The 23,940-nt window shown below is 40.0% G+C and overlaps 1 protein-coding gene and 1 pseudogene across 1 annotated transcript; one reads left to right on the top strand and one right to left on the bottom strand.

Annotated features, from left to right (window-relative positions):
• The first annotated feature begins 2,536 nt into the window (after positions 1-2,536).
• LOC123827765 (nuclear body protein SP140-like protein) lies at positions 2,537-6,960 on the top strand. Its single transcript, XM_045852202.1, has 5 exons — positions 2,537-2,568; positions 5,348-5,464; positions 6,171-6,279; positions 6,583-6,660; positions 6,877-6,960. Exons 1-5 carry the CDS (start codon positions 2,537-2,539, stop codon positions 6,958-6,960), a joined length of 420 nt encoding a protein of 139 aa, XP_045708158.1.
• A 12,578-nt stretch (positions 6,961-19,538) lies between these two features.
• Positions 19,539-22,287, bottom strand: LOC123827754 (annotated as a pseudogene).
• Between the last annotated feature and the right edge of the window lie 1,653 nt (positions 22,288-23,940).

Raw genomic sequence — 23,940 nt, 5'->3', positions numbered from 1 at the left:
GGATTACATCTGTGTATGACATCTCTGCCTTGGCTGGAGATATAAGCTGAGGCTGCCTCAAGGGAAGGAGGCCAAGACATTTCACTGAACATACCCAAACAATGTGAGTGTAGTGCACAGTAGTCCATTTCCTATGAAAAGTCAGACAGGTGCCTTCTTGGGATTTGGATGGAAGCCAGATAAAGGTGACTTTCTGGAAGAAAAATTGCAGTACCAAAGATATTGGATTCCTTTTATTTTTTAGTGTGATTCCCTAGAAGAGCTTCAGGAGGTGGTAGATATCTTCTCTGGACACTTGTGTGGGTCCCAGGACCCTGAGTGATAGTTGGAGACCCAGGGGGGTCCTGTCATACTACCAGTACCCACAAGCCCATGGGGAGGAGAAGGCAACTGTTCCAACAAGAATGCCTTCACTCATGTTAATAATAATCTTTCCTGGGATAGATGTTACAGGCATATAGACATCGCCTTATAATATTTTCATGCATTACTAAGCACACTGGCTCAGGCCTAATCTCCACTTAGGCTGCACTAGAATCACCTGAAGACCTTTGTAAAGTAGCATTGCCTGGATCCCTCTCTCTATGAGATTGTGATTCAATCAGTCTAAACCATTACTTGCACATTATGATTGTTTAAACCTTTGTATGAGACTGACTCCTTACCACTTGGCCACCATGCCTGACAGCCAGTTTAAAAACTTTATAGATAATTCTGTTACACGAGTTACTCAATCTATGACTTAACAAGAGTACCAATGCCTGTGCCTCAATGCAGACCAATTGATCAGAATCTCTTCCATTAGGGACCAGAACTCTAGCATTTCACATACTATCATATGTGCAGCTGGCATAAGAAGCAAAGAGACAAAGAGAAACGAGCCTTAAGTTGATTAAGGATCAAGGATGAAACATTATTATGTATTGGTTACAGTTTTTATTTCCTTGTTCTTCTGGGAAGGGGACTATCATGACCTGGAGAATGATGATGGTAATCTGTGAGTCTCTAAAGTGAGGAGAGGGAAATTGTCCCCAGTCCTCCATGCTGGAGCAGTTTCCATCCCATTTCGGAGTGTGATTCAAGATTCAACCAGAAAATTGAACGGGAGCTATGGCAACATGGTCCTTGGGTCTTGATCTTTGTCATGCATAAATATTTTTAAAAGAAAATGCAATGACCTGAATCTAAATTTGCCCAAGACAAGAATTTTCACTGAAAAGTGAAGAACAAGATTCAAAATAATTATTAGTTAGTGACTTTTCATCTTTTATTCCTTTCTGCACTGAGAGAGATGACATAGCTATGATCCAAATTCCTCTTCCCATTTGCTTCAAGAGGCATAGTTCTGATCTTTGTGTACTCAACCAAGATAGAGGATAGACTTTAAGAAACAAACCACTTTTCTTTATGTATTAAGGTGCAAATACTCACTAGGGTCTCAGCACCTCTGCATGAAGTGGACCCTACATGGATGATGGAGCAATCAAAAGAATCTTACAAATTACTGTGTGGCATAGGGACAGATAGGATGTAGAACACAAGTAAGACAATAGACTCAGGATGGATGCTCAGGCTTGTGGTCAATGTTGTACGTTTTATGAAATGGAAGCACCAAGGAAGAACATGTAGTGGGCGTTAGGACAAGTTTTGGCTGCATGAGTTTGGGTGTGTGCTTTAAGGGTCTGAGAGGAGATGCTGGGTGAGCACAGGGATGTGCAGGAAGGCAGGAGACAGGCTGGACATTTGCAAGCTGTGGACATAGCAATGTAACTGGATTTCAGAGTGATTTGATCACCAACCAAATAGCCAAAGATGGAAACCTGGGGGATTCTCTCAAAATGTTGGAGGAAAAGGACTGGAAAGAAAAGAGATAGAATGGTGAGGCTAATGGAGTAAATCCAGGAGAATGATGGAGTAACTGAACAAAAACGGAGGTTCAGCTACATGTTTCTACAAAGGCCACATTCGTGAGGCAGGTGGTGGTGCAAAAGGCACAGGATTTCTTCAGGTGCTACATGACCTTGGAAAATGGCAGGCTCCCTTCTCACTGACCATCTCTTTCTTCCATGCAAGAAACTGTCCTGAGCAAGGCCAAGGCAAAAGCCAGTGTCCAGAATACCTGTTCTGTTTTCGAGTACATTCCACTGGAGCCCTCAGGTGCCTGCTAAGTAGTCTTAGACCCCATCCAAGCAGTTTAATAATGTTCCCAGCTTCTCCCACCTGTAGCCTGTGAGTAGAGCCCACATGGCCATGGGTTATGCAGCTAGTAGGGCCGCTTGGTCAGGCAGTTCTAGGGGAGAGTGTGCAAACACACTGGTGAGTGTACCACCAGGTGGGAAAGAGAGAGAGAGAGAGAGAGAGAGAGACAGAGACAGAGAGAGAGACAGAGAGAGAGAGAGAGACAGAGAGAGAGAGACAGACAGAGAGAGAGACAGAGACAGAGAGAGAGAGAGAGAGAGAGAGAGAGAGAGAGAATGAATAAGAGGGAGACTGACTTCCTCATGGAGGCCCTTGGAAATGTGGCTGCTAAGGCCACATGGCCTCAGAGAGAACAGGAAACTCCAATCTGTGAGTGCACATCCAGAGAAAGAGAGAGAGAGAGAGAGCTTATTGCCTGGGAATAGATTACCTAGGGTGTAGGATAGACCAGGTGCTTTCTCAAAATGACCAATCAAGTTCCCAAATTTTCATGCACGTTGAGTGGGTTCATTCTGAATCAATTCCTTCTTTCCCCAGGTTAGACTGACATGTCTCTTTGGTCTAGCACCTTCCCCTGCACCATTTAAATTTCTATGACACATGGGTCTGCCTTTGCCTGGTCCCACCCCCAACCTAGCACAAGATTAGGGGTAAGTGCGGGGGACAGGGCTTTTTTTTCTTTTTTTATTGTTGTGCACTTTATTTAATTATTTTTATTTTTATTTCTTTTCCACATTTTTTATTGTTTTTCAAGTACATTTATCTCCATTTCCCCACCCCCCATGACTCCCCGACACTACTGCCATCCCTACTTCCTACCCTTGATCCTACCCCTCTGGTTCTGTCCATGTATCCTCTATACATGTTCCTGACAACCCTAACCCTTTCCCCCCGCATTTTCCCCTCCCGCCTCCCCCTCTGGTTATTGTCAGTCTGTTCTTAATTTCACTGTCTCTGGTTATATTTTGCTTGCTTGTTTCTTTTGTTGATTAGGTTTCAGTTATAGGTGAGATTGAAGAGGGCTTTTTTCTATCCAATTATCTGGCAAGCTTTTATGCATGCTCAGTGTAAGAACCTCCTACTCCCACCATCTTGGCCAATGTGGGAGGCTCTCTGGACTCCTACCAACTGTTTTACAGTAACAGTGGCATACCACTTGTGTTTAGAATAACCAGAAATATTATTAGTAGAAAAAGTTGGACACTGTCATCCCTGTTTCCTCCTGCTCCTCAATGACCCACTTCCCTCCCAGCCAGCACCTATTAGTGGGTGTGCCAGACCCCAAGCCATTCTCATTTCTGTCACCTCAGATGGTCACAAGAGGGTAGGCGTTTCTCCAATACCAGGGGAATGGTCAGGATGTTTGTGTCTGGGATAGAACTACCCTCAAGTGGTTCTCAAACTGGATTCTCACACCAGGCAGATCCCAGGAAAGCAACCAGGGCATGTATACTTCTTAATAGTTCCTGACTCATATGTAAATGCTGAATATCTTTTAAAAATTTTGACTTCATGTTTTATTTATTTATTTTAAAATTTTTTCTTTTACTCCCACTTATTTTTTGTGTTTTTCTGAGGTTCTTTAATATTTGCATACCTGAAAATTTTGAGGACCACCCATTGTTTTGAACTGGCCTATGTTTTGGTTGTGTTAGAGAATGCTTCACACAGTTTTCACAGTTGGAGTTCCCTATTGTATGGCTTCCCTGTGCCTTCAATGACTGGCTTCCTGTTTTAATCACCTCCTTTGTCATCCCATTGATGAGGGAGGGATGTCAAATGGACAGTCTGGGGGATGGCAAGTAATGGCATCTGTCACTGGACAGATGGATGGACAGGTGTTTATTATTCTCATACATTCCATGACTGAGGAAGGAAGGCAGTGCCCCTTCTGTAGGCCTCATCAAGGTTGCCCTCTGGAACCAACTGGAAAACCAGGTGCTGGGGAATGTAGGGTGGCCCTCTGGTTTCTGTGGGAGGTTGTGTCTGGCTTGTGTGAAAGATTCCATGGCTGACAGAGAACTGAAACCTGACATTCCAGGATGGGCAGGGTTACTGGTGGTCCCTGGACTAGGGAGCATTGTTTAGCTGTGGGACCTTATCTGGGAGAGCAAAGTGGGGAGGGAGCACATGCAGATAGGTTGTCGGAGGCCATCTCAGTGTTACCAGATGCCACAGCAGCACCTGACATTGAGCTTTAATATTAGTCCTTACACTGTGTTTCCTTCATTAACAAAGGGCTCAGTCACAGGTCAGTTCTTTGTCACGAATACATGTGTTTATATATAACACAGTGTATATTCATATCTTCTCTATAAATTTATTTGGGCTTAATGAGTAGGAGTTATGCTACAAGACTTGGATGCAAATACTGTCAAATTTCCTCTTCTGTAAATTAAATTAAATGTAGCTTAAGGCCACAGATTGAAACTGGTAAGAAATCCAGCTTCATTGATTGTGGGGTGGTGGGGCTCACCATTCTGTTTACAAAACAAGGCAGTTGTCATACTCCCTGACCATTCATAGATGGAGCCTCCACATTTCACATGCCAAGCTGAGTCATGCAGCATCTTTCTGCGGCTTCCAGAGCCAAAGAGCTCCACCCTTCTTGACATCACCCAGTCATCTTTTCCAGGGTCTTTCCAAACTTGAGGCACTGTCACAGGTCCAGGGGCCCTCCAGGCCCACAAACCATGGTCCAGGAACTCCTGTCAAGCCCTTCAATGCATGGGGAGCCCACAAACAAGAAAACAGGATGGCATGCTTTCTTAGAAGTTTATTCCATCTTATTAATTTCTCAATGTACCACCTTTCTATGAATTGTTTTAGTCACTGTGTTGTCGGCAAATGGATTTAACACTTAATTCAGGACTTGTTTTATCTGTAAGTTAATAAATAATTCATATTTTTATAAAAATATTCTTGTTTTGTTGTTAGTCTTCCCATGTTAGAGTCTCTTGTTTCATAGGGAAAACATGTGTGATCTGGTACATAGGCCCTTCCTTCACTGCAGACAAATAATTTTTCCTCTGAAATCTCAACTCAGTACAAAATTGTTTTCCCAGGTTTGCAAAAGGCTGTGCATTCCAGAATCTAATAGCAGTGGCCTTCTGGGGTCTCACCATGGGTACACTGTTTTGCCTTCTAGCTTGAAAAAGCCAGATGTATGTAAAATCTGCCGGGACGGAGAAAACCTCCTTTGCTGTGATACTTGTTCAAGATTATTTCACGGGGACTGTCACCTCCCACCTGTGCAGACTGAGAGGTTTGTGAACTGCAGGCCCCTCTCACCTGTTAGGGGCCCTTCCTCCTGCCATGCATACTCCCCATTGGGGGCTCCTCCTTGTGTCCTGATGGGGACACAGCAGGGACAGAGGTATGTGGTCCAGCAGTGTGATCACAGGAGCTGTTGAAAGATGCTGGCAGCAGGGAGGGTGTATGTTCTCCTCTCTCCTCTGGGAGGCTGAGGCTGGTAGCTGAGTCTTTTGCCCACATACTACTATTCTCCATTCTAGAACTTTCCTAGTGTTGACTCCTGTTTATGGAAGTGGGAAAGCCAGCTGATTGTGTTCTGTGCTTATTTAGAAAAGGCAAGAAACATGAACTTTTTCCATGTTCTCAATTGGTTGATTGAGATCCTAGGTCCCCTAGGGGTTAAGGTCCAGTCTCCAGCACTCAGGCCCAGTAGGCAGGACTCCTTGTGCTCCCAGCAGCTCAAGTGTGGGGAAAGGAGAGCCCACCACTCACCTTGACACCACTCTGCACCTACTGTCCCCCCAGTTGGTATACTTGATGAAAGGAAGGTCATTGTCTCGGACCCTACAAGGGGGGGACCTGGAGACTCTGGGGAGTGTCCCCTTCATTCTCAGTCTGTGTCCATCAGCCTTTCCCCAAAGGAGAACTGTGGCAGCCATAGGAATGGTGGCTGTTACCAGATACTTTGCTTTGCTCACTTATCCCACACCTCTCAGGAGACCATGGAGTTGCACCTTCTGCAGGATAAAGAAGTCTTCAGGAAGTCAGCAGTGTCACAAGGAATCTGAGGTCCTGGCAAGGCCGATGGGGCCTGAGGAGCAGCTGGTGAGTTGAATTTGAACCTCAAAGCTTCTTTTTTCCACTTACATGTGAGAAGTCAAAAAGTCAAGAGGTGAGAGGGAGAGCACCAAAAGCTGTCTGCATTTCTTATCAGGTCTCAACCACGTTGAAGTCTCACGAGGACTGGTTTGCATAAAAAATTGCTCCACCAATACATGTCTGTTTCTCAGAGCCTGACCTATTTGAGGAAACTGCCAGAAAACTAGTGTGGCCATTCCTCTGCCTGGGCATACAGATGTGATCATTCATTCTAAGTTACTCTTCATTCAAATGTTCCTTCTCTTGCAGAAATGTGAGTTCCTCCTCTTGGAGATCTACTGCCATTCAGACAATGACTGTTCTGAGAAGATGTCACATGATAATTATGTGAGTAACAAATAGCAAACCATGATTATAGGTTACCATGATATGACCTGACCTTGGTATGTGCTCTTGTGGGATTTGTGATCTGAAACCCATGGGAGTGAGAGCACAAGCTGCTGTTATCATTGCCTTGCACTTTGGCTGGATTTTTCAGGAATGCACAGAAGGCAGACATTGTGCTGTATCAGAAATTCTTTCAATAATAATATTTTTTCACAGACACCAGAGATTTTTGAGTGCATGAAAAATCTTAAGATGTTGAATGAAATTGGGAAGAAGCTACGTGAGCAGTGGTACCCCTAATGTGGAGGGATTTATGAGGGACATGCGGCTCATCTTTCAGAATCACAGGGCATTTAATAAGGTAAGTGTCACTCCAGCTTCCTTTTCATTTCTGCCTCCTTTTACCCACTCTGCCCTCATTTTTTGGTGTACAGAACTTTTACAGTTTATTTCACCTTACAACAAGCTCATACAAGCAAGATTTCTAAAAGTGTGTGACTTTTAAAAACTCAAGATAGAGCATAGCAGTGAGTCCCTAGGAGTCCATGCAACCAAAATTTGAGACCCCTGAGAGTTCTTTCCTCTCTTCAAAGGCAAGAGGTGCCCACTAAAAACAGTGAGTCCTCTCTACTCCAAATAAAGTGAGAAGAGAATTGTGTCCTAAAGTCATATTGTACTTATTTGTGCTTATTAAAGTCATAGTGTGCTTCTTATCATCTCCCAAATATTATTGATCCAACTTCTCAGAAATTTCAGACTTCAGTTTGCTTGGTATGCAAATGAACCATATAGTTAACAGGAGTCACCAGAGAGAAACACAAGTGACAATTTGAAAGAAATATCACTGATTGTACTCAGACATCTGTAATATGTTTATTGATTACAAACACTGGGGATTACTTTTCTAATTATCACTAAAGTAAAGAATCCCACACCAAATGAGTAAAGAGTCTCCCAAGTATGGTAATGACTTTTCCATTTTTGCATAGTTCATAGTAAATAACTGTGCACTTAGGACACAGAAAATACTCTTAGCCACATGAGTTTTTAATCTTAACCTGGTTAATGTAATTTAAGTGTTTTAGGCAAGAGTTGCAATCAGTCCAAATTGTGAGGTGTGTAATGACAATGATAATAAGTGTCATTATTTTTGTTAGGGTTTTTTTCAGTGATCATAGATTTGTTCTTACTGGGAATTAACCTAGAGGCAAAATTTGTGCAGAATTTTAAGAAAGTGTTTGCTATTCAGGAACAAAACAAGAACACATAGACAACAAACTTAAATGAAAAGACAATGCATGAACAAAATTAGGAGTTCAGCAACAAAAAGAAACTACTCAAAAAGGAGAAACAGACATCTTAGAGCTAGAAAGCAGACAATGACTACACTGAAGAATTTAATAGAAAGCTTCAAAGAGCAAAGCTCAGTTAAGTTTCAGAAGAAAGAATCTGTGAGCTAGAAGATAGGTTATTTGAAATCATCCAGTCAGAGGGAGCAAAGGAGAATGATAAAGAGTAAAGACTGCCCATAGGACTTAGGAGGACATTATCAAGGAAAACATATGATCATGGTACCCCTAGAAGAAAAAGAAAGGAATAAAAAGTCTATTTAAAGCAATATTGATTGAAAATTTCTAGATTTGGGGAGAGATACAGAAAGCCATATTCTTTCAGCCCAAAAGGCCCCCATAGATTCAACTTGAAAAGGGATGCACTAACATCCCATATAGCTAAACTGTCAAAATTTAAAGACAAAGAGAGAGTTTTGAAAGAAGCAAGAGAATAGTGACTTAGCTCCCATAGATTACAAACATTTTTGGGATACACTTTGCAAGTCAAGAGAGTGAATGATATATTGAAAATATTGAAAGCAAAGAACCGCTATTGAAGATTAGTACTCAGCAAAGCTGTTCTGTAGAATTAAAGGAGAAATAGACTTCCCCAGGCAAATGGAAGCTGAGGGCATTCATCACCACTAGAACTGCATGGTAGCTCAGTTTTGATTTTGAACATTGTCCCAATACACCATTATCTGCAGGTTCGATACCCAATCAGGGCACATACCAGAATTAACCAATGCTTACATACATAGATGGAACAACAATTGATTACTCTCTTTCTTGCTGCTTTCCTCTCTCCCTCTTTAAATTCAATAAATAAAGAAATAAAAGAAAGAAAATATTATATTTAAAGAGAAAGAAATGCTAATGAGCATTCCTTTGGGCTAAAATAACAAAGAATGTAATTAATACTGCACATTTTTAAAAAAAATGACCTGAACTCTCCACTCTACACAGTTGGGCTGCTCTTTCTTCCTTTGTTACATGCACAGGGGAATTTAAAGCAGGAAAGAGGTAGAGAGAAGGCTGTGACCCAAATCCCTTTGAAATATTTGGTCTGCATAATAAGCTCTTAAAGCAAAAAGCAGATTCAACAACCATAACTCGACCTCCTTCTTTAATATAGATAAAAAAACAATCTTAAGCTTTTCAGCCACAACTTATATGTCTCATATGTGTATAATGGTTTTTAAGTATGAACTGCAACTGAAATTCTAAAATAAATTTCATTTTTTCCTCCAGGCATGTTATTTATTTACTCTGTTATATTGTTTATAAACAAATCCACTCTAAGAAGGCATGTTTGTTCTCCCATGAGCACAGAAGTACCAAGTATATCTAGCCTTGTTTGTGTATCTCCAAATAAAGATGTACCTCTGATGCTATGCACAGCAGCATCTCTCCAGCTTGGTGGGCAGTGGACTCAGGGTACTGGACCCACTGGGATCTCCAGGAGCCAGAACAGGGCTGGGACTTGGGAGTGGGACAGTGTCTTTTTGTTTACAAGTAGGGGTGAGAGTTCTGCTTCTGATTAATACATGTGAGCTCCTACCCAACCTGTTGCTTGCAGAAAAACATCTAGAAAGCTCTGGACAATAGTACAGAGCATAACTGCCTGAGACTCCAGAAAGTGAACAAACATGGGTGACTAGAGGTAAATTGAACCTGACATGCAGGTAACACAAGATGTTTCTTGTGTACTGATGTCTTGACTCTGAGAGCAGCCACAGGCTTGTGTGAGTGACCCAAACTTTGGTAGAAAGTTCTTTTTCTTTTCTGACTAGCAGAGCCAGGGAAGAAACCAGGGCAACTATGGAGGGGGGAAAATTCCAGAAGGAAGAAAGTAACAGAGAAAAAATCTCAAAATCTGTGTATACACTTTCCCTCAGGTATTCTGTTTTAAAACATAATTTTAAAACAACTGATAGAAGGGTTAGACAGATGAACATCAAAAATACCAGCTTTCTTGTTGCTAAAAAGCTGGATCAAGGCACATGGCTTAGATGAGTGCCAAGAAAGAACCCCTAATTCTGAACCCTAGAATTTGATTTATCAAAATGGCCTCAGACTACTCCAACCATACACACAAACCCCACAGACCCCTGTCCCTTGTGCACTTGAACTCGGAGGAACACGCAGTCCTCGCCTCTCCAGTGGGAAGAACCAAGGGAGACCCAACAGAGAGTAGATCACCCTTCACAAAACTCCCAGCCTGAGAGTCTCCCCCATCAAGAAGAGAGGGCAGGGGGGACCAGGAATCCTGCTGGTTGATGGGCCACCTAAAAGGGGCCATTGGTATGGGGCCTGAGTATTCCCACTTAGGTCCAGGTGCCCTTTCCGCTCCATTCCTGCATCCACAGAGGTGTCTCAGGTATTCACCCCTGGACCAGTGGCTGCTGTTTAGGAATAGTAACAAGGCATAGAAAGGAAAAATTTAAATTTAAATTGCAAGTAAGCATAATACTTCTTACTCTTCCTTACTCTTACTATTTATCTTCCATATATCCTCTCAAAACCATTTTTCTTTTCATTAATCATCTCACATTCTTTTCCCCTTTTTTATAATATCTTTTATTAGTCTGCACTTGTTTGAAAGAAGCCAGGTAATGAAAGACAAATACCGTATGATCTCACCTATAAGTAGAACCTGATCAACAAAACAAACAAGCAAGATATAACCAGATACAATGAAATAAAGAACAAAATAACAGTAACCAGATGGAAGGAGGAGGGAGATAACACAGGACAAGGGGAAGGGTCATCAAGGAACATGTATAAGGATCCATGGACAAAGTCAAAGGGAGGTAGGATTAAAGGTGGAATTGGGGGTTGCTGTGGTGGGGGAGAGTGGTGGTGGGGGGAAATGGGCACAACTGTACTTCAACAACAATAAAAAAAATTACATTAAAAAATAAATGGTTGAATCGTATGGTATATGAGTAATATCTCAATGAAGCTGTTATACACTAAAATGAAATGCAAAAAATCCAAACTTATGTGAAATAAATTAGGGAAATGACTATTAAAAAGTAAATAAAATGAATATAGGAAAGGGAAGGAAACAGGCTAAATGGAGTAAGAGAAGGGGAGACTAAAATATGAGACTTGAAATAAAACTAAAATAGAGACTTAGGGGAAGATGGTGGTGAGATAGGTGGGAGCGGAGTCCACTTTCCCCTGTGCATGGGTGAAACACCTAGCTGATCTTCTGGGGAACAGAGTGAACAGCCAATGGTAACCCAACATATATGAAGATTGGAGGCCAAAAAGTATAGAGGACATTGAAAAATCAGGCAGTAAGGAGAGTGCTTCAGGACAATAAGGTCCCTGGGACTAGTGCAGGGACCAGGGCCTCTGCAGCCCCAGGCCCGCAGTCCCTGCTGGCTCTGCTGCAGGATTCTTGGGAGAGACCCAGGTCAATGGCTCCCTCCCCCTGCCAAACAAGGTTTGAGCAGCACCAGGAAGGACCTGGATGCTTGAAGTCACAGGGAGGGAATAAGGATGAAGTAGCAAACACACAGGGGCAGCATGCACCCCCTGAGACTGTGGACATTGGCTGGGAAGAGTTGGGCCATGATGGACCCTGACCCAGTCAGTCCCGTCTGGTTGGAGAATGGGACAGTGTGAGAGGCCAGGTACTTGTTTGGAGCAGCAGGCTTGAATAGGAGGAACTTTTCAAAAAGAAAAAGAAAAAAAGAGGAACTCAGCAGCTTTTGGGGGAATCCTCCTGCAGCAGCCACCCCACCTCCAGTGCCCCTACCCTCCCAGTCACATAAGCTGTGCCCCCATGGCAGCAGAGGCTGAGCACTCATGCCTGCAGCCCCAGGGACAGAGTACACCTGACTCCGCCACTCAGAGGCACCTCACGCCCAACCCTAGAGCCTGGGGTGCAGCAACAGAGGAGGCTTACGCCCGCATCCACCATGGAAGCTGTGGCAGCTACGGTGCACCCCAACCCTGCAGGGCTGACTGGCTCTCTAAGAGGAAGGTGGAGACACCCTTGGCAGAGGAGAGCTGCAGAGCTCAGGCAGTCAGCAATCCCCAGAAAGACTTAACTCAATGTGGGTCTGAACTACCCTGAAAAGATTCTGGGAGTCCCTGACATCTAGGATAGCAAAGAGTGAGAAGGCGGTGTGTGAGTTGCCCCTAATTGGTATACCTCAAGGACAGTGCAACTGGTGGACTGAAGGCATATGATGGGAGTAGAAGGGCTCTGGGAGCCCAGCAGTGAGCTGAGGAACTGGGCTTGAGGCTGGGCAACTGTGAAGAGTGCAACTCAGAAAGGGAGAAAAGCAAAATCAATCCCTGCTCAGCCTGCTGCAGCCAAGAAGACCAGCAGAACTGGCTTGGCTGGTTTAAAGCCAGCAGAAGGCCCCCCACCCCCCGCCTCTCTTTTTTCAATTACTTCTTCCTTTCTTTCCTTCTTTATTTTTTATTTCTTCTTCTTTCTTTCCTTTTATTATTGTTTTTTCTTTTTTTTTAATTTCCACAAGTGAGACAATAAAACCTGGAGCTGTGAAAGAACCAGAGTCAGACCCAAAGAATGGTCATCCCAACAAATGAGACAATGAGACAAATTTCACTTTGCTACTCCAGAGAACTTGCAAGTTATTGTATATTTGTATTATTATTATTTTTCATTATTCTTACATCTTTTATTTTGTTAGTATTTTTTTATTTATCTTCTTTCTGTTTAGTCTCCTTTGCTTTGTATGTTAGATTGCATTAACTGATTTCCCTTGTTCTCTCTTTCATAGTGTATTTTTAATTTTCTGTCTTTCAACTCACTTATGTTCCAATAGGATACTACTCTAGGTCCTGTACATCCTGTTCTTGTTATTCAGATCACATAGTTGCTGTCATATGATTGTTGCTCCATTACTATTGTAAATAATTGCTGTTCCATGCAATTGTAAATACTACACAGCACTCCTCCTGGATCTTAGCTCATTTCACTGTTTCCTGAATTTATTACTGTGGTGGTTAACTCTACTCTCTTGCACACTATACCTATTTTCTATCCTTTACTCTCACTTTACCTCATAATCTGACCTCCCACAAGATCACTGCTTTTGAGATCCAACTCACACCCCTCCCCCCCCGCCCCGGCCAACTAACAAGAGTTTTATCTTTTTTTCCACTCTTTCTAAAAAAGTGGCTAGGCAGGTGAAATATCGCTGTCAACACTATACATATCCCAGGGATCTTCTATCTCTTCTCTACGGGTTGGTACTTTAAATACCATAGAATACACTCTCACTGTCTTAAGCCATTTTGCTTTCCCTCTCCAACTGATCATATAAAAGAGTAGATTGGAGCTGTGAATACCAGTACACCTGCTGGAAGAGGAAACCCATCAATGAAGGAACCGCCAAGAGATAACAATGGAAGAAGATGAAGGAGGAAGTGGAAGCCACAATAGCTTCAACCCAGAACTAATCTAAAAATACAACTAAATGGTGGAGAAATAACCCAGGACAAACAACTGAACAAGAGCAGGAGAGAAACCTTGAAACTAAGTACAGACAGAAGAACCAGCTTCAATATAACCTGTCCACACCTGCACATCAAAATACAAGACATGATGGACAGAGTGACCCTCAGTTAACCAGCTGGAGGGAAGGACCCACCAAAAAAAGAACCAACAATAATCAAAACCTAAAGACACACAGAGAGCCAACATAAACCACAGTCCAAGACCAGTGAACTCAGAGGATCAAGGAGATTGCACCACCAAATCTCACAGGTCTCCTACCATAAAAGTTGACACCACAAAACCAGGGAGTCAGAAGAAATCCATTTGAGAAGAAGAGGTTAATAAGAAGAGTCTGACAAACAATGGGAAGACAAAGAAACAATTCCCAAATGAAAGGAAAGGAGGAAGCCTCAGAAATAATGCTAAATGAAGTAGAGGCAAGTCAACTATGAGATATTGAGTTCAAAGCAATGGTTATCAAGAAGCTTAATGAGCTCAGTGAGAATTATCAAAAAACTACAGGGAAACTACAATAAACTCACTGAAAACTATATGAACATGGAAAAGGAAATAGAAACTATCAACAAGGGCCAAGAGTGAGTGAAGAATACAATTTCTGAACTGAAGAACACAGTAGAAGGAATCAAAGTCAGACTGGATGAAGCAGAAGATTGGATCAGTGAGCTGGAGGAAAAGGTAGAAAAAAATACCCAGAAAGAGCAAGGAAAGGAGACAAGGCTCAGAAAGAATAAAGAGGTGTTAAGGGCACTGCAGGACAACATGAAATGTGATAATATCCATATAATAGAGATACCAGAAGGAGAAGAAGAAGAACAAGGGATAGAAAACCTGTATGAAAAAGTAATGATGGAAAACTTCCCTAATTTGATGAGAGAAAATGTCACACAACTCCACGAAACAAAGAGAGTCCCGGTCAAGAGAAACTCAAGGATGCCCACTCCAAGACACATCATAATTAAAATGGCAAAATTCCAAGACAAAGAGAGAATCTTGAAGACAGCAAGGGAAAGACAGGAAGTAACATCAAAAGAGCACCGATAAGACTAGCAGCTGACTTCTCAATGGGAACACTCCAAGCCAGAAGGGAATGGCAAGAAATATTCCAAATAATGAAAAACAGAAGCCTGCAACCAAGACTATTTTATTCAGCAAGTCTCTCAATTAAAATGGAAGGCCAAATAAGGAGCTTCCCAGACAAAAGAAGCATCAAAGAATTTATCTCCTCCAAACCAGCTCTTCAAGAGATGCTAAAAGGTCTGCTTTAAGAACAGGAAGAAAAAGAGTGAGAGATAGAGGAACATGGGTATGAAAAAAATGGCAATGAATAAGTACCTATCAATAATGAATCTAAATAAATTAAATGCCCCAATCAAAAGACATAGAATAGCTGAATGGATAAGAAATCATGACCCACACATATGCAACCTACAAGAGACCCACCTCAGAACAAAAGACCTTCACAGACTGAAAGTGACAGGGCTGGAAACAAATATTCCAAGAAAATGGACAGGAATATAATTCCAGGGTAGCAATACTCATATCAGACAAAATAAACTGCAAAAATGTCCATAAAAAGAGACCCAGAAGGTCATTTCATAATACTGAAGGGAAGAATCCATCAAGAAGACATAAACATTGTAATGTGGAGGATTTTAACACCCCACTGTAAAAAATGGGCAGATCTTCCAAACAAAATATCAACAAAGATATTGTGGCATTGAACAATGCCCTAGATCAAATGGACTTGACTGATATATATAGAGAGAGCCTTTCATCCTAAAGAGGCAAAATACACATTCTTTTCAAATGCACATGGAACATTTCAAAGATCGACATGTGATAGGACACAAAACAAACCTCAACACATTCAAGAAGATTGAAAGCATATCAAGAATTTTCTCCTACCACAGGGGACTGAAACTAGAAACCAACATCAAGGAAAAAAACCCCAAAACACTCAAACTCATGGAGATTAAATAGCATGCTATTAAACAATGAATGAGTCAAGAATAGGATTAGGGAAGAAATCAAAAAGGTTCTGGAAACAAATGAACATGAACTTACAACAATCAAAAACTTATAGGACACAGCAAAGGCAGTCCTGAGAGGAAAGTTCACAGTGATACAGGCCTACCTAAAAAAAGATACATTTCAAATAAACAACCTAACTCTACACTTACAAGAACTGGAGGAACAACAACAAAGACAGCCCAGAGCAAGTAGAAGAAAGGAAATAACCAAGATCAAGGCAGAATTAAACGACATAGAGAATAAAAGAACAATTCTAAGGATCATTAAATCCAGGAGCTGGTTCCTTGAAAAAATAAACAAAATTAACAAACCTTTCACCAGACTCATCAAGCAAAAAAGGGAGAAAACCCAAATAAACAAAATGAAAAATGAAAGAGGAGAGATTACAATTTATACCACAGAAATACACTGGGTTGTAAAAAATTACTATGAACAGTTATATGCCAAGAAATTTGAAAAACTGGATGAAAAGAATACATTTTTAGAAAAATATAATATTTCAAAGCTGAATGAAGAATAAGCAGAAAGCCTGATCAGATAGCTAACAGCTGGTAAAATTGAAGCAGTAATAAAAACACTCTTGGCACACAAAAACCCTGGACTGGACAGTTTTCCAGAAAAATTTTACAAAACATTTAAGGAACAACTAATTCCTATTCTTTACAAACTATTCCAAAAAAATCCAAAAAGACAGAAGACTCCCAAACTCTCTTTATGAGGACAGCATCATCCTAATCTCAAAACCAGATAAGGCACAACAAAGAAAGAAAACTTCAGGACAATATTACTGATGAACATAGACACTAAAATCCTCAACAAAATATTGGCAAAACACATCCAGAAATACACTAAAATGATCATACAACATGATCAAGTGGGATTCATCCCAGGGATGCAAGGATGGCACAATATTTTCAAATCAATAAATGTAACACATCACATAAACAAAAGGAAAGACAAAAACCACGTGATTATATCAATAGGTGTAAAAAAAAGTCTTTCATAAGGTATAGCACCCATTTATGATAAAAACACTTAGCAAAGTGGGAGTAGAAGGAGCATATCTCAACATAATAAAGGCTATATAGAAGAAACCTACAGCTAACATCATAATCAATGAGAAAAATCTAAAAGCTTTCCCACTAAGTTAAAAAAAAGACAAGGATGTCCACTTTCACCACTTCTATTCAACATAGTATTGAAAGTCCTAGCCACAGCAATCAGATAAGAAAAAGAAATAAAAGGCATTCAAATTGGAAAGGACAAAGCAAAACTGTCATTGTTTGCAGACAACATGATAGTGTACATAGAAAATCCTACACACTCCACCAGAAAACTACTCGACCTAATAAGTGAATTTGGCAGAATTTGGCAATACATGGGATACAAAGTCAATACTCCGAAATCAAAGGCATTTTTGTACACCGACAATGAAATATCAGAAACAGAAATCAGGAAAAACATCCCATTTGAAACAGCAACAAGAAAAATAAAGTACCTAGGAATAAACCTAACCAAGAAGGTAAAAGACCTGCACTCAAAAAACTATATGACACTAAAGAGAAGAAATTAAGGAAGGCACAGAAAAATGGAAGCATGTGCCATGTTCATGAATTGGAAGAATTGACATTAAAATGTCCATGCTACCCAAGGCAATTTATAGATTCAACACAATTCCTATTAAAGTACCAATGACATATTTCACAGATATAGAACAAACATTTCAGAAATTTATATGGAACCATAAACAATCCTGAAAAGCTGCAGCAATTCTGAGGAAGAACAAAGTAGGAAGGATCATAATACCAGACATGACAATATATACAAGGCAAAGTAGTCTTTACTGGCCTAAGAAGAGACACATAGATAAATGGAAGAGAATAGAGAGCCCAGAAATAAACCCAAGTCTCTATGGTCAATTAATATTTGATAAAGGGGGCAGAAGCATGAAATGGAGTAAAAACAACCTCTTCAACATATGGTGTTGGGAAACCTGGAGAGCTACACCCCCCCAAAAGGAAATTTGACCACCAACATACACCACACACAACAATAGACTCAAGATGGATATAGGAATTAAATATAAGTCACAACACTGTAAAAGTCCTAGAGGAGAACATAGGCACGAAGATTTCAGATATTCCATGCACATTATTTTCACTGATACGTCCCCTAGAGCAAGGGGTCATAAAGAAAAGAATAAACAAATAGGACTACATCAAATTAAAAAGCTTCTACACAGCTAAAAAAATCATCAAAACAAAAAAGGAACCAACCATATGGGAAAAACATATTTCCCAATGATACCTTGGCCAAGGGTTTGATCTCCAAATATATAAAGAACTCATATGACTCCACACCAGGAAGACAAACAATCCAATTAATAAATGATCAAAGGACCTAAACAGACACTTCTCCAAGGAGGACATACAGAGGGCCCAGAGACATATAAAAGGATGCTCAGCCTTATTAGCCATCAGAAAGATGCATATTAAAACCACAATAAGCTTCCAACTCACACTGGTCAGAATGGCCATCACAAACAAAACAACAAACAAGTGCTGGCGAGGTTGTGGAGAAAAGGGAACCCTAGTACACTGTTGATGGGAATGCAGATGGGTGAAGCCACTGTGGAAAACAGTGTGGAATTTCCTAAAAAAAAACAAACAAACTAAAAATGGAACTGTCTTTTGACCCAGCAATTCCACTGCTGGGATTATAACCTAAGAACCCTGCAACACCAATCCGAAAGAACCTATGCACCCCAATGTTCATAGCAGCGCAATTTATAGTAACGAAATGTTGGAAACAGCCTAAGTACCCACCAATAAATAAGTGGAGCAAAAAAATAAGTACCCACCAATAAATAAGTGGAGCAAGCTTTCTGCTTGCAGCAGAAAGCAAGAAGGAACTCCTACCCTTTGTGACTGCATCGATGGGACTGGAGAGCATTATGCTAAGTGAAATAAGCCAGGTGGCGAAAGACAAATACCATATGATGTCACCTATAGGTAGAACTTAGTGAACAAAACAAACAAGGAAGCAAAATAGACCATAGACTTGGAAATAAAGAACCAACTGACAGGGATCAGAGGAGTGGGGGAGGGGGATAATGTGGGAAGGAAGGGGAAGGGTCTTCAATGAACAGGTATAAGAAACACATGAACAAAGACAACAGGGCAGGGGAGGATTGAATGTGGGAGATAGAGTGGGTAGGGCAGAGGAGAGTAATGGGGGGAAAATGGGGACAAGTGAAATTGAACAAGAATAATTTAAGAAGTCAAAAAAAGAGGAGGCTGCTGAAATCAATGAGATTTACTATTAAATACTAAAGAAAGAAAATTATAAAAATATTTCCATGGATACATATGATAAAATTCAACATCTATTTCTGGTAAAACTTTCATAAACTAGCAACATTCGTAAGTTCCTAGGTCTCATTTTATATATATATATATGTGTGTGTGTGTGTGTGTGTGTGTGTGTGTGTGTGTGTGTGTGTGTATTCAAAATATAGAACAAACCTTATACTTATGGTGACAATGAGTTACTTTTCTCTAAGGTGGGAAACAAGGCAAGAATGTCAGATCTCACCACTTCTCTTCCACATCAAGTTAAACTCCTAACCACAAATGTAAGACAAGAAAAATAATTTTTGTAAAACACAAAGTTTAAGGGTGTTTTGTTCATGAAAAAGATTATTTTTTATGAACTCCAAAGGACATCTGTAATACTTCATGAAGACTCACAGGTGAGGTAGGAAGGTTCTGAACACATGGTTAATATTCTTTAAAGCAATGCTATTTCCTTTTTTTCTTTTTTTAATCTCTCACCAAAATGACATTTATTTGTATTTCTTACACAAACAGTAAGTGGTAGGTAATTCATGGCACTAGGTAATTTGTGCAGACACGAAAGGTGTTATCAGTAAATGCCCTTTTGAAGCATCTTGTCACAATCTCAAGATAGACCTGCTCAGCAAAATCTAATACTATATTCCTTTAGTTGCTTTATAAGTGGAATTTTCTTCTACTTGTATCCATTTCCCGGGGCTTATGGACCCATTCATATTCTCCATATTTAGAATCAAAGATTCCTTTCTGAAGAGATCTTCATTTTAAGGTAAAACATGGTCCTAGTTCCTGAATTCCCACTTTCTTTTCACTCTTGAATATGTATCTGTGAAATCTGAAGACGATATAATCCCGTTGATTGTGGAATGTGGCAACCTGCCTTCCAGTAAACTGAGGATTATGGGGAAAGAGAGATGCAAACATCCGTCCAATAGAATGACCCAGCCGTGTTGTAAAATTATTCAGAATTATTTCAGGTATGTGTTCTGCGGAGTCCTTGCCTTTTCTCTTAATTTCTTTACACAGACAAACACTACTCATTTTAAAATGAGCAGTTGGTCCATTTGGCAAGTGGCTCAGAATTAATCCATTTGGGGTTTTACCATCTTCATTAATAACAATCAGATCTGTGAAATCTCCTGAGATGCACTGTGGAATAATTTTTTTCAGAGCCAGTCCTCTTCTGTAATAAACATATGAATTTGGTATAACTGTGGAGAGCTGTTCACAGAGTCGTACTGTTCTCCCATGAGGTCTATCTGATGTTGTAATGAGAATCTTGGGAGAAGTTTGTCTGTTGAAGTAAGAAGCAAATTCATCTGTAGTTTCATCATAAGCAACCTCTTCATCAGTAGGGTCTACTGTCAAGGCCTGGCAGGTACACTCTAGATTCAGGCAGGTGGAAGAAAATGCACAGAGCCGTGGGGATGCTTGACATGCCTTTAATCAAGGGTGAGTGAGCCATGCACGCTGCAAGATGCATGTGTGTAGTGGGAAGCTCCTACACCCTTAAACACTAGAGATAAAGTCAGCAGAAAGCCAAGATACTGTGTAACAGTGTGATTCTGTGCATGCAAGCCCACTTAATGTAATGGGAACCATTTATGGGACCTAGACTTAAGGCTATGAGAACACTACTTATCAGGCCCATTCAAGGTTATAGAAACTGTTTCCCTTATTTACTTAGACACCTGGGTGAGGGAGCCAGACTGCCTCTGTTGACCCTACTCCATGCCTATGTTAAATAAAATGCTTGTATCTATAATATAAAACAAACTCCTTTACATCTATAAGTAAAAGACACCACAACAATATAAATGGGCCATAGACCAGAACAAACACTTTACGAAAGAAAGTGTATAAATTTCCAATGAGCATATGAAAGTGTTTCCAACATCATTAGTCATTACATAAATACAAATTATAAAAATATGAGATACCACAGAACACACTTGAAGGACTAAAGTAGAAAGACTATTTTTATTAGACTTTGAAAAACAGTTTGGCATGTTTAAAAGCAGCTAAACATATTCAGGGCAACAATTGCACTCTAAGTTATTTATCCAAGAAAAACAAAAACATACTACCAGAAGATTAATATAAGAACAGCAGCTTTATTCATACAACTTTTAAACTGGAATCAACGTAGATGTCCATCAGCAACAGAAACTGATAGACACACACAGTGGAATACCCCTGAACAATAAGAGGAACACACTCCCAACGACCCAATAGCATGGATGACGAGCAAAAGAAGTTGGCCACAAAAGCATACGTGATGTGCTATTCCATGTATGAAATCCAGTAACAGGCAACAGTAACTAATGTTTGCTGGTGACAGAAAGGACAATAATGTTTGCCACAGAGAGGTTGCCTAGCTCCAGGTGGTCAGGATTCAAGTTGAGGAGTAAAGGATGCATTGACCTGTTCTTCATTTTTTCAAATAACATGCTAGCTTTCAGCATCATGTCTCCCTATCAATCTCCACTGCCTTGAAGATTCCACAGGGCACATAGTTGCTTCCTGACCATTGGGAGCAATCTTCAGCCAACAATAGCAATTAATACTCCCGTGACCATATTTTTTGTTAAATCCCTCATTTGCTCACTGCCCTATACCATTATCTTTGTCATTGTGAAACCAATATTTTAATTATCATTTTAGTGACATTTTTAATAAGAGGGAAGATAAATGCTTCTCTCCAATCTGCAGTCTTTAACCATAAACTTGTTTTTTACAGAATTTGATATAATAATGTGACATTATTAATATCTGATGTACTTTGGGTACTGGGTTGAGCCAATAATCTCTGGTTTGAAAAAGGAAGCTCATGAGCCTTCATGACATTTAGGAATACAAAATCCATCAAAACATGCTTATAAGAGCAATACAATGATCATGAAGCAGAATTGTAGACTCAGGTTTACAACTAATTTCACAGGAAACTGCAGACATTTCTGAAACTCAGAGGTGTAGAAATATTTATTATATACAACAGCACAGACAGATATATATTAATGCAAAGTGAAAATTCCAGGAAAAATTATTGGTAACCTTCTGAAATTTCAGTTTATGCCTTATCACATCACTATTAAACCACATCTTATCATTTATGAACTAGTTTTATAATTCAGGATGGTATTTCTCTTAATTGCTGTAGGTCAGAGAAATAGCATGTTGTTATTATCTTTTTGATATTTATTTTCTCTTAGTTGTTAATTAAGATACAGTTTTAAACTCAGATTCCATTTTTTATGTTTTTTTCTTTTTTATTCCCCCTTTTTAAAACTGTTGTCCAAGTAGGTTGTCTCCATTTTCACACCACCACACCCCTCCAAGTCACCCATCCCCACCTTTCACCCTGGAACCTACCCACTTTGACTATGTCCATGTGTCCTTCATACATGTTCCTTAATGGCCCTCCCCCAACTTTCCTCCATTATCCCTCTACTCCCTCCCCTCTGGTTATTCTCTGTTTGTTCTTTATTTCAATGTCTCTGGTTATGTTACGCTTGCTTGTTTCCATTTTTATTCATTTCTTATTCCTCTGTAGATGATCTGTTTACTGCATCTCACTTTTGTACAAATTATAATATTTTCAAAAACTTCCAGATACATTTAGGAGAAAATAAGTTTACAATGGTTTTTTTTTATCGTGACAGACTTGAATTTTTTCAGTACTACCTACATCTTTCTAAGCCATCATGCTTCAGCTTATTATAGCTGTCTATTTCTTCAATTCTATTTGTTCTATCTTCACTCATGACCACTTATTTTATATAGGTTGGTTCTTTACAGCCTATCCTTTACATATAAAATGTTAAGTATATCAAAATCTTGATGACCATTTTATCATGGTATCCCCTTTTCCTAGGATGTCTGCAGAAGCCCAGATCAGACACCAGTGTAGAGAAGATGGTACCAAGGCTCTTCAAAATGCATAAGGTGGTGATTTCACATTCAAAAACAAAAACCATTTCCTTTCCTTAAACTTCTCCATGACCATGGATTCACCACCAATAGCACATATGAAGTAAGTGAGGTTTGTTATCTCACAATTTGGTACACCAGCCCTAAACTAAGTTATGCTTTGATATCCTGGAGTTAAATGTCAGAGCACAACTAGACACCTGAGGAGTCTCTTGTAAGTGGGGACATTCTCATGTACTGCTGTAAGTGTTCTTATAAGGTCAGAAGGGAGAAGAAAAACATACATCGTTGTTGACAGCCCTGCTCCTGACTGAAGTAGCAGTGCTCCATGTGCCTCCATGTACCCCCATGTGCCCCCTACGGTTGGATGAATAGCTCTTGAAATAGGCTGAATCTGAAGTGGGTGGGCTCCATAGATGTATAATGCCTTGTAGGAGTTATATACGCAATATAGCATAAACTAGGAATTAAAAGGAATTTTAATGATTGGATGAAAAAGTTTAATAATTTTTTAGTTTAAAATAACAAATGACACAATATTTTACTTCAGTGAACATCAGTTTAAATACTTAGATGTGAGAACATTTAAATTCCATGAGAATTAATGTCTTGTTAGAAGAAATTTTTTATTATTGAAAGCAAGTGTTTGCTGCTGTTTCTCCAAGATTTTCAGTTTCCTTTCCTACTTGTTTCCTCTTCTGTTGGTATTTCTGGAATCTTGGAATTTAGGATAATTATAGCCAAAAACATAGGTAGAGATACAGAGATGCAAGTCTTCTCATTCTCTATGAATAGACTTACTTTATGGCATAGTTCACAGGAAGGGAAAATCACCACTGGGCTTCCCTGGGCCCTTCCAGGACAAACCAGTCCTAGGACAGGAACAAGGGTTGTCCAGTCAATAGAAAATCAGCCCATCATCTGCTAAGTCTAAGTTGAAAACATTTGGCCAGGCTCTGCAAGGACCACAGACTGTTTAACTTTGAAACCATTTTTGTTTTTCAAAAACTTGCTCCTTTTTCCATCTACTGTAAATAAGAGTGATGAGATCAAATTCACAAATGGGTATTTTCAAGGAGGAAGGATTTAGTTGTTTCATTTCATTGCCATTCAAGCATATACAAATTCT

This window comes from Phyllostomus hastatus, unplaced genomic scaffold, assembly GCF_019186645.2.
Source record: "Phyllostomus hastatus isolate PE091 unplaced genomic scaffold, TTU_PhHast_1.1 phas_contig_137, whole genome shotgun sequence".
NCBI lineage: Eukaryota > Metazoa > Chordata > Mammalia > Chiroptera > Phyllostomidae > Phyllostomus > Phyllostomus hastatus.
The sequence above is the reverse complement of the archived record's forward strand: the minus strand, read 5'-3'. Positions and strand labels throughout refer to the sequence as shown.

Bases quoted from the DNA above. Each gene is read 5' to 3' on its own strand.
- LOC123827765 (XM_045852202.1), top strand. From the start codon at position 2,537: ATGGCCTCAGAGAGAACAGGAAACTCCAATCT. The intron at 2,569-5,347 runs GTGAGTGCACAT...TTTGCCTTCTAG, and splicing joins AGAACAGGAAACTCCAATCT to CTTGAAAAAGCCAGATGTAT. The intron at 5,465-6,170 runs GTTTGTGAACTG...CACACCTCTCAG, and splicing joins CCACCTGTGCAGACTGAGAG to GAGACCATGGAGTTGCACCT.